The following is a 10,656-nucleotide window of genomic DNA, read 5'->3' as shown; positions in this document are numbered from 1 at the left end:
ACATAGAATCAATGTAGAAATTATTAATGGTATGTTTTACATTCTGATTTAGTACTAAATCTTCAAAATCTGGTGTGTATTTTACACTGAAAGCACATTTCATTTTGGACTAGTCACATTTCACGTTCTCAGTGGCCATGTGTGGCTGGCTGGTGGTTACTGTATTGGACAGTGCAGTTCTAGAAACATGGCTGCCTCTAGGCGTGATAGAATCATGGCCTGGCACAAATTGTTTAACTTCCTAATTTTGGAGAATGAACATTTATTTATACTTGTTATTCTTTCAGCTTTTCCTTCATCTTGTAAACTTCGAGAGTCTATGGTCATAAGAAATCTGACAGCAGTAACTGGGGAACTTCCTTTCTTGGCTGTGGTAAGTTCAGAGAGTGTCTCTCCCTAACCAAAATCTGTCTTTCAACTTGATTGGTCTAACTCAGACTATACACCTATCCCTGGCTCAATAGTAGTCACCAGGGGAATACCCTAAGCCTATGATTTTCAAAATGGTGGGGAGGAGAAGACATTTGATGATGCCTGGAGACATTTTGATTGTCGCAACTGTGGGGGTGGTATCTACTGGCATCTAGTGGGAAGAAGCCAGGGATGCTGCCAGATATCCTATAATGCACAGAGCATCCCCTCCACAACTAAGTTATTGGGCTCAAAATATTAACAGGGTTGAGAAACCTTGCCCTAAGCTAATTTTTTAAATTATTAACTGTTTTAAGCCAGTATTCCTCACTAAACACTGATAAGAGGAGTGAGATCACCACTATTGGTTTAGTTTCAGACCCTACTACAGCTATGAATGGGTTCACCTTCCCCTTAGGTATGTGGAGGGTGGACCCACTACACTAAAAAGAAAGTGTTAGAAGAGATGAAAGGGCATGGGCAACTGTCTTAGTCTTTTTGGGCTGCTGTAACAGTACCATAAACTGAGTGGCTTATAAACAACAGAAATTAATTTTTCAGCTGTGGAGGCTGAGAAGTCTGAGATAAAGACACTGACAGCTTTGGTGTCTGGTGAGCGCAGGCTTCCTGGTTCGTAGATGGTAGTCTTTTTTGCTGTAATCTCACATGGTGGAAGGGGTGAGGGAGCTCTCTGCAGCCCCTTTTACGTGATAACTCCACCTTGATGACCTAATTACTTCTCATGAGCCCTACCTTTAAATACCATCACATTGATTAGGTTTCAACATGTGAATTTTGGGGGACATAAATACTCAGTCTGTAGAGGTAACCGATGGTGTACAAGAAATAGCTGATTATTGGGGGGGATTTTAATAGTATGTATGTAACTCCAAAAAAGATACAAATGGCCAGTAAGCCCATGAAAAGATGCTGAACATTATTAATCATTGGGGAAATGCAAATGAAAGCAACAATGCGATGCCACCTTACACCCATTAGGATGACTACTCTCCAAAAAAAGGAAAATAACAAATATTGGTGTTCTATGGAATAATGAAACCCTTGTGCACTGTTGGTGGGAGTGTAAAACGGTTCAGCCACTGTGGAAAACAGTCAGTATTTCCTCAGAAAAATTAAAGAGAATTACCATGTGATCCAGCAATTCCACTGCTGGGTATATTTCCCAAAGAATTAAAAGCAGTGTCTCAAGGAGATTCTTGTATACCCATGTTTAGCAGCGTTGTTCACAGTAGCTAAAAGTTAGATGCACCCCAAGTGTGCATCAACCAGTGAAGGCATAAGCAAAATGTGGCATGTGTACATACGATGAACTAATTCCTCAGCCTTAAAAAGGAAGGAAATTCCTTTTTTTCTTTTCAGATATGATTGACCTACAACACTATGTTAGTTACAGGTATACACATAGTCTTTTCCTATACATTAGAAAATGATCACCGCAATATCTCTAGTTACCATCTGTCACCATACAAAGTTACTACAATATTGTTGACTATATTCCCCATGCTGTACATTCTTGTGACTCATTTATTTTGTAATTGGAAATTTTTAATATCCCTCACCTTTTTCACTCATCCCCTCACCCCTCTCCCTTCTGGCACCCACTTGTTTGGTCTCTGTATCTGTGAATCTGTTTTTGTTTCGTGATGTTTATTCATTTGTTTTGCTTTTGTAGATTCCATATGTAAGTGAAATCATACAGTGTTTGTCTTTTTCTGTTAGACTTACTTCATTTAGCATAATAATACCCTCTAGGTCCATTCATATTGTGGCAAATGGCAAGATTTCATTCTCTTTCATGGCTGTGTAAATGTACAATACATCTTATCCATTCATTTATTGATGGACACTTAGGTTGCTTCTGTATCTTGGCTATTGTAAATAATGTTGCAGTGGACATAGGGGGTGCATATATCTTTTTGAGTTAGTGTTTTCATTTTCTTCAGAAACATACCCAGAAGTGAAATTGCTGGATCTTGTGGTAGTTCTCTTTTTAATTTTTTGAGGAACCTCCAGACTATTTTAAAAAGGAAGAAAATTATGACATATGCTGCAATATGGATGAACCTTGAGGATATTATGTTATGTAAAATAAGCCAACTACAAAAAAGACAAATACTGTATGACTCTACTTACATGAGGTATTTAGAGTGGTCAGAATCATAGAGACAGCTAGTAGACGGTGTTTGCCAGGGGCTGGAGAGAGGGGAGAATGAGGAGTAACCACTTAATGGGTATACATTTCAGTTTTACAAGATAAAAAGAGTTCTGGTGATGGATGATTGAGATAGTTGCACAACATTATAAATGTGTTTAATACCACTTAACTGTACACTTAAAAATGGCTAAGTTGGTAAATTTTATGTTATGTGTATTTTATCACAATAAAAACAGGAAAAAGTATATTTGTCTTTTAACAGTATGGATAGGTGGGTAGGAGTGGGTTGGAGGTGGCAGTAGTTCAGTGGTAGAGCTCATTTTTAGCATGCACGAGGTCCTGGGTTCAAAAAAAAGTTTTTTTAAGAAAAGGAAGCTTCAATAGTATTCTTCAAAAGGAAATGTCAAGAGGGAAATTCTGTAAGAATGTTTAAGTGGATATCAATTTTAATAAATTAAAATTTTGATTTAAATTTTGTAGAAAGAGCATTTTATTCATATTTTGTCAAAAAGAAATAGTGACTCGTAGCCATTGTACTAAACCAACCAGTACTGTAAAGGAAGTCCCAGAAATAAAGCAAATCCAGTCTCCTGTGAGGACTTTCAGAAATAACAGGCGGTAGATATCGCCCTGGACCTCTGGGTGCCGCTGTCGGCCAGTCCGTGGCTAGAGTGAAACAAAGGAATCCACTGGCGTCTCTGACGCAGCGATCCCCGATCCCCGCAGACTTTCGAGAAACACATCAGGAAGGGACTCTGCACACCGTCTCTCCCGGAATCTGTTCCAAATATATGGGTCTGGCAACTCTGGGTGAGCCGCTGCCTTATCTTTCCAGTGCACTTTGGTATCCCGGCAGCAATCGCAGCAAGATGTATTCAGACCTACGAAGCAGCATCAAGAAGACACAGAAAGAGGTCCTCCCACTGGGAAGGGCGCAAGAATGCAGGAAGCACTGTTTTCCTTCCTGCTGTCAATGTTCACTCTAGTGAACTGCGAAGTAGATGCGCTGCAAGATTCCCGATTCTGGAAGAGATAACCAAGGATTTAAAAGTGGACAATTTTGCCAAAGATCTACATCTCAGTGACCAGAACCATGGGTGAGTGCTGAGAAGCCTGTCTTTACCGCCAGCAAAGAGAGCAGGGAGGAACAAGACAATGACAGGATAGATCTAGCTGGTAGGCCAAAGGAAGTCCCTAGGCTCCTCGAACCTGAAAACTTTACTGGAAATCCTATAAATGCCTTTCATATAAATGTATTTTTATCCTGGATATAAATAACCTAAGGCTTTTAGTGCGGCCATTTTGTTTTGAAAATTCTGGGAAAACATCTTAATAGGAGCAAAGTTTACTCCTAAACTGCAGTAGATATGGATGGTGCAAATAATTCTCTACAAATTTATCGGATTAGTTTCAATTAACCATTTCCCCCACTGCCAGAAGTAGAAGAGAGCACAAGGGCAGTAAATATCCTGGTTATCAGAGAAATTGGGACTGGGGGAGCAGAGCTGCCACCACTTAGTGGTGGGAAGGAAGCAGAACAGCTCAGAGAATGAAACGGATCTTGGATGCCAGAGCCAGCCCTCCCATACTGAACCACAAAGAGTACAGCAGAGTCTGCCTTCTGGAGCACGTGCCTTCCACCTCCTTGTCTACATTCTTCAGGTGATCCCTTCTGACCTAGGTGATACCCTTAAGGTAGAGTTCTCCTGTACTTCCCACACAGTCCCACAGGATATACAGAATATATCCTGTAACAGCAAGCACCATCTTTGATTTTGAAGAGTGACAGTTACATCGTAGCCTCTTCTATGATGTAGAAGAGGACAGGAGACAGTTAAGGGCCCAATCCTGGTTGAAATGGAGGTTGGGAACCATAATGCAGTGCAGGTGACTTTCAACTGGGTATCTAGTCCTATTAGAGATGAGAACTGTGGTTGCACTTACCAGAACAACAGGACTCAAGAGACTTGCTTAAAGGGACAAGTGAAAGATATTGTAAAGAGTAACAAACAGACAGCCAACAATTCATCTCTAAGAATTACTGTGGAATTCTTTGTAAGCTACTGACAGATGGAATTCTAAACTGGAAGCAGAATCAGAATTTCCGTGTCACCGACAAGAACAAGCTGTCCCTCTCCTCTGATGCATGCATCAGCCTGCATACAACCCAGATTAACAAAAATGCTCTAGTTTTCCAACAGGCCTACTATAGTCCTGGAGACCAGGAACACTCACCAAGAGCCTCTGTTGCATGTGTTAGTGCTTCCACCTTGAACTTGGAGCCCTGAGTGCCTCTTCTTTCTTCCTGACCAGCAACCTGGGTGCTGTTGTCCAACATGTCACTGAGTGCAGAGCACAACAGTGCTTACCGCAGCCTACCTTTGAGCTGACTGCAACCATGACCAGGGTTCGACTGGGCTTGGTGTCATTCTGGGCCTGCCTGTAATGGTGGACTACCACTGTGAAAATGCGCAGAAGATGCTATGCTGGCAGTTGCACCCGAAAGTTGTGTCTCTCTTCCATGGGCACCATATACTGTGCAGCCTGGTTGCCAAGGTGTGTACTGAGTGGGGTGCAATGCCTGACTGTCCTATCAGGTGCTTCACACCACCTGCTCTGACTCTTCAACCTGAGGATACGCAAGAATGGGATGCGTGCTGTGGCACTGCAGGTGACAGACACAGCTCTCTGGGGCTTGCTGGTTACCATGCTCAGTGACGACAGTCATCACGCTGCAGCTGGTCTTTGCCTGTGGTTTGCAGGAGTTGCAGTTGTACCTCAGCAACCATCTGGCACCTGCCACCAGAGCTACAGTTTTACTTGGTCTCTGTGTTCTTCCTCCTGGCAGTGATTCTGGTCATCACCTGGCTGGTGCCTGTGATGTTCCTCCAGCCCTGCTTTCAGCCTGGTCCGTGGACCAAGCCTGGATTTGTAGTTGCTTCCATTTCAGGAAAAGATTTGCCCTATTCCTACAGTCTATATGTGGCTTCAGATATTGCAGTCTTTAATTTCTTCAGGGTAACTTAGAAACATCTTTCAACTGGATGTTTTCCATAGTGCCAGCAGTGAAGCTGTAAATATTACATTGGGTTCAAATGTTTATGTGTGAGTTTTAACACTTTATTTCATAAATATCCTGATGTAAGCAGTCGTGCTTGGTTTTTGTTGGATTTGGGGATAAAGGGGGAGCTCTACAAGTTTACTTGCTAGTTTCTATGTGTATTTTGATTTGTTTCATTGGCCCAGAAAATTCCTTTGGGCCAAACGTTGTGCCTATTAATGCATGTTCTGAAACGTTATGTTTCCTGCTAAAGAGTTCTTTCCTTGCAATATTGAGGGAGGTTCACTGCATCTTTATGTGTCTGCTCTTTGGCTCCATTATACTTGTCTTCGAGAAGCTGAGAAAATAATAGATTTGGTTATTCTCTTTCCAAAAACTGTTCTCTGGCCTTCGATTGTTTCCTTTCTTTCATCGTTTTCCAGACCCTTCTCACTCACGTGCCCATGGGTTGGCTGCCAATATCTGGCCCAGTTTGTTTCTGAAAAATGTCAGTCTCTGGAATGCAAAGATCATTCTTCCCTAACTTTTGGGTAAAGATAAATAAATCACACTAGGCTGAGACATGTTAGTAACTTTTTACTAATTTTGCAATGAGTAAAAGAAGGAAAGCAATCTAGTTTTTAAATCTTGATTTTTAAAAACTTTAAAAATATCTTTTGGGGGATATAATTGTGTTCATTTATATATATATATATTTAAGGGGGAGGTAATTGTGTTCATTTATATGTGTGTGTGTGTGTGTATGTGTGTATGTATATATATGTATATTTAATGGAGGTGTTGGGGATTGAACCCAGGACCCCATGCATGCTAAGCATGCACTTTACCACTAAGCTATACCCTCCCCTCCTCAAAATCTTCCTATTTTAGAAAACCAATTTATCTTGGAGAAAATATTAAGTGTGAATGTAGGAGAATACATATATTATCCTAATATAGGCTGGCTAAAAATAAAGATGTGGCCTTTTTCTTGTCAGTTTTGAAAAATAATATCACCACCTCTTGTGTCTCTTAAATATAAAATCTAAATTAGATATTCATGTCACATTTTCCTAATGAAATTCCAAGAGCGCAGTATTATTTTATGCAAAATATATTACTTTCAGCTGAATTAAAGGTCTTTTAAAAGTCCATATTAAAGATCTTTTAAGCTCCATATTACAGAGATACAGAGTAAAAGGATGGGGTAAAACATGTCTTTCAGAATTCCAATGCTGATAAATATTGGAAACTATGGATAGGAAATGGGACAGTCCAATTTTTTAAAGTCTCGCTTAGACTCTAAAAGTTTATTTTTCCCTTCAGTTTTTTCCATCATCTTGTCAGAGGGCAGTTGCCCATATATATGGCCTGGGAAATTATCAAGTGGTCAAGATATATTACAGAGGAAGGGAGAGATGATTTTGTCCCCTTTGCGATGTTTCCTGAATAGCAAACAGGGAAAGCAGATAGTTTGGGAATATTGGGATTCTACTATATGTTGCAATTTAGCAATATGTAGATATAATTAATTGAACGTACTAATTTCTCTTTTTCATAGTTACATTGTGTAATGCTTAACTATTTCCTTGATAATAAATTAAGACCCTGTTAATGAGAAGAGAAAGTTCAAGTATTATCTAGGAGTGCAGTAAATGGGTAGGACTCTGGGTGTCGCTGTTCACCAGTCTGGAAGAGAAGGGCAGCGCGCACCACCCCGCGAGGCGGAAAAGCTTAGAACCTCCATCACCGCCAGATTGAAAACAGCCTCCCTTAGGCTGCCCAGTTTCTACTTCTGGACCACTTTCTGCTCTGAATTGTCCTGAAAATTCGGTGAATTTAGGCTCAGAATAGCAGAGAAACAGTACCCTTTGCTCTGGCCTGGAAGAAAACTATGAAGCAAAGAGCAATGGCGATTCGAGTGAAGCTGCTCGGCTGCAGGAGGCTGATTCTGCTGTTCCTTTTTCGGGGGCTGTTTCTGGAAGCCTATGCTGGGAAGGTCTGCTACTCGGTGCCAGAAGAGACAGAAAAAGGTTTCTTCGTGGGCAACATCTCCAAAGACCTGGAGTTAGAGCCCCGGGAGTTGGCCGAGCGCGGAGTCCGCATCATCTCCAGAGGTAGGACGCAGCTCTTTGCTCTGAATCCGCGAAGCGGTAGCTTGGAAACTGCGGGCAGGATAGACCGGGAGGAGCTCTGCGCGCAGAGCGCGCGGTGTCTGGTGAGTTTTAACATCTTGGTGGAGGATAAAATGAAGCTTTTCCCTGTTGAGGTGGAAATAATTGATATTAATGACAACACTCCCCAATTTCAGTTAGAGGAAGTGGAATTTAAAATGAATGAAATAACCACTCCAGGTACCAGGATTCCTCTGCCTTTTGGGCAAGACCTTGATGTGGATATGAATTCACTGCAGAGCTACGAGCTCAGCTCCAACCCTCATTTCTCCCTGGATGTGCAACAAGGACCTGATGGGTCCCAGCAGCCAGAGATGGTGCTGCAGAGTCCACTAGATAGAGAAAAAGAAGCTGTCCACCACCTCCTTCTCACTGCTTTCGATGGGGGCAACCCAGTCCGTTCAGGAACCCTCCGAATTCGAGTTCAGGTAGTGGATGTAAATGACAACCCTCCAGCGTTCACTCAAGCACAGTACCAGACAAGTGTCCCTGAGAATGTGTCGCTGGGCACTCCGTTGGTCACAGTAAAAGCCACCGACCCAGATGAAGGAACCAATGGGGAAGTAACATACTCATTTCACAACATAGACCACAAAGTGGCGCAAATATTTCACTTGGATTCTTACACAGGAGAAATATCAAATAAAGAACCTCTGGATTTTGAAGAATACATAATTTATCCAATGGAAATTCAAGCTCAGGATGGTGCAGGCCTCATGGCCAGAGCTAAGGTGCTGATCAAAGTTCTGGACATAAATGATAATGCTCCAGAGGTGACCATCACCTCTGTTACCACTGCACTCCCAGAAAACTTTCCTCCTGGGGCCATAATTGCTCTTATCAGTGTGCATGATCAGGACTCTGGAGACAATGGTCACACTACGTGTTCCATTCCTGAAAATCTACCCTTTAAACTAGAAAAGTTAGATGATAGTTATTATCGTTTAGTGACAGAAAGAACAATGGACAGAGAACTTACCTCCAGGTACAACATCACAGTAACAGCAACAGATCAAGGAATCCCGACTCTATCTACTGAAACACACATTTCACTGGAAGTGACAGATATCAACGACAACGCCCCTGTTTTCCTCCAGGACTCCTACTCCACCTACATTCCAGAAAACAACCCCAGAGGTGCTTCCATCTTCTCTGTGACAGCCCATGATGCTGACAGCAATGAGAATGCAATAATCACTTATTCCTTGGCGGAGGACACCATCCAGGGGGTGCCTCTATCCTCCTATGTCTCCATCAACTCAGACACTGGCGTCCTTTATGCATTGAGATCCTTCGACTATGAGCAGTTCCGGGACCTGAAACTGAAAGTGATGGCGCGTGACAGCGGGGACCCGTCACTCAGCAGCAACGTGTCACTGGGCATATTCGTGCTGGACCAGAATGACAATGCCCCTGAAGTTCTGTATCCCGCCCTGCCTACGGACGGTTCCACGGGCGTGGAGCTGGCACCCCGCTCTGCAGAGCCCGGCTACCTGGTGACCAAGGTGGTGGCAGTGGACAGAGACTCAGGCCAGAACGCCTGGCTCTCCTACCGCCTGCTCAAGACCAGCGAGCCAGGGCTCTTCGCGGTGGGGCTGCACACGGGCGAGGTGCGCACAGCGCGGGCGCTGCTGGACAGAGATGCGCTCAAGCAGAGCCTGGTGGTGGCGGTCCAGGACCATGGGCAGCCCCCTCTCTCTGCCACTGTCACGCTCACAGTAGCTGTAGCTGACAGCATCCCAGACGTCCTGGCCGACCTGAGCAGCATCAAACTCTCCGCCGACCCTGACAACTCACGTCTCACGCTGTACCTGGTGGTGGCGGTCGCCGCGGTCTCCTGCATCTTTCTCGCCTTTGTCATCGTGCTGCTGGCGCTCAGATTGCGGCGCTGGCACAGATCCCGCATACAGACTGCAGGTGTATTGGCCGGCTTGCCCGCCTCTCAGTTCGTGGGCGTGGACGGGGTGCGGGCTTTCCTGCAGACCTACTCCCACGAGGTGTCTCTCACCGCGGACTCGCGGAAGAGTCACGTGATCTTCCCTCAGCCCAACTATGCGGACACGCTCATCAGCCAGGAGAGCTGTGAGAAAAAGGATTTTCTATCAGCACCCCAATGTTTACTTGAAGACAAAAAGGAAACATTTTCTCAGGTAAACTTTTTGTAGTAAGTTTATCTAGATAAAAATAATTTCTGCGTTTACTTACTTGCTTTCACTCTTTACTGCTAATAGTTCTCTACATCCCGTATGTCTTTGTAGACGTCGATTTACAAATCTTGGGAAATCATTATCAAGTGTTAATATCCAAGTATATTAATAGTTGTTCTTTCATTGAAAAGGAGATTGTAATTAATCATAATGTACGTGTAATGTGGCATGAAGGGTTGTGGGAAAAGCACCACATCAGAAACAAGGAGATTTGGCTTTTAACATTTTCTTGCTTACCACTGGCCAAATAATTTTATTTTTCTGGATTTACCATTCTCTTATCTGGCAAGGATTGAGTTTGACTAGAAAAAGTCCACCAGTATTTATGTGACTAATACTGTTCTCAAATATCCTTAAGTTATAAAGATCGCCTAATTAGTTCCTAACTTTAATGTAGATGTCATCTGTTGGAGTGCTGTTTTATTTGGGGCATTTGAAGAGGTAAAGACTGTGTAAGGTAGTATTTTAAGTTGTTAATATGAATTATGGGCATCTAGGTAATCTACAAATTTAAGCCATTGTTGAGTATCTAAGCCCTTTGTTTAGTCACTTATTTTGATATATTTTATGCATGCTCAAGAAGACATCAAATGTTTAAGTAACTTATGAAATGAAGTAATAAAATGAGTGACAGAAAATTTACCATGC

At 42.8% G+C, this 10,656-nt stretch overlaps 1 protein-coding gene across 1 annotated transcript in view; it reads left to right on the top strand.

Moving 5' to 3' along the window:
• The first annotated feature begins 304 nt into the window (after positions 1 to 304).
• LOC102540146 (protocadherin gamma-C3) overlaps positions 305 to 10,656 on the top strand; it is a 175,754-nt gene continuing 165,402 nt past the window's right edge. The window contains exon 1 of the mRNA XM_031672174.2: positions 305 to 373. Within this exon, the coding sequence (XP_031528034.1) occupies positions 320 to 373 (54 nt within the window). The 5' untranslated portion in view covers positions 305 to 319. The remainder of the gene's footprint in view (positions 374 to 10,656) is intronic.

Source organism: Vicugna pacos, chromosome 3 (genome assembly GCF_048564905.1).
Source record: "Vicugna pacos chromosome 3, VicPac4, whole genome shotgun sequence".
NCBI classification, from domain to species: Eukaryota; Metazoa; Chordata; class Mammalia; order Artiodactyla; family Camelidae; genus Vicugna; species Vicugna pacos.
Note: the sequence above shows the minus strand (reverse complement) of the source record. Positions and strands in the feature narration are given on the sequence as shown.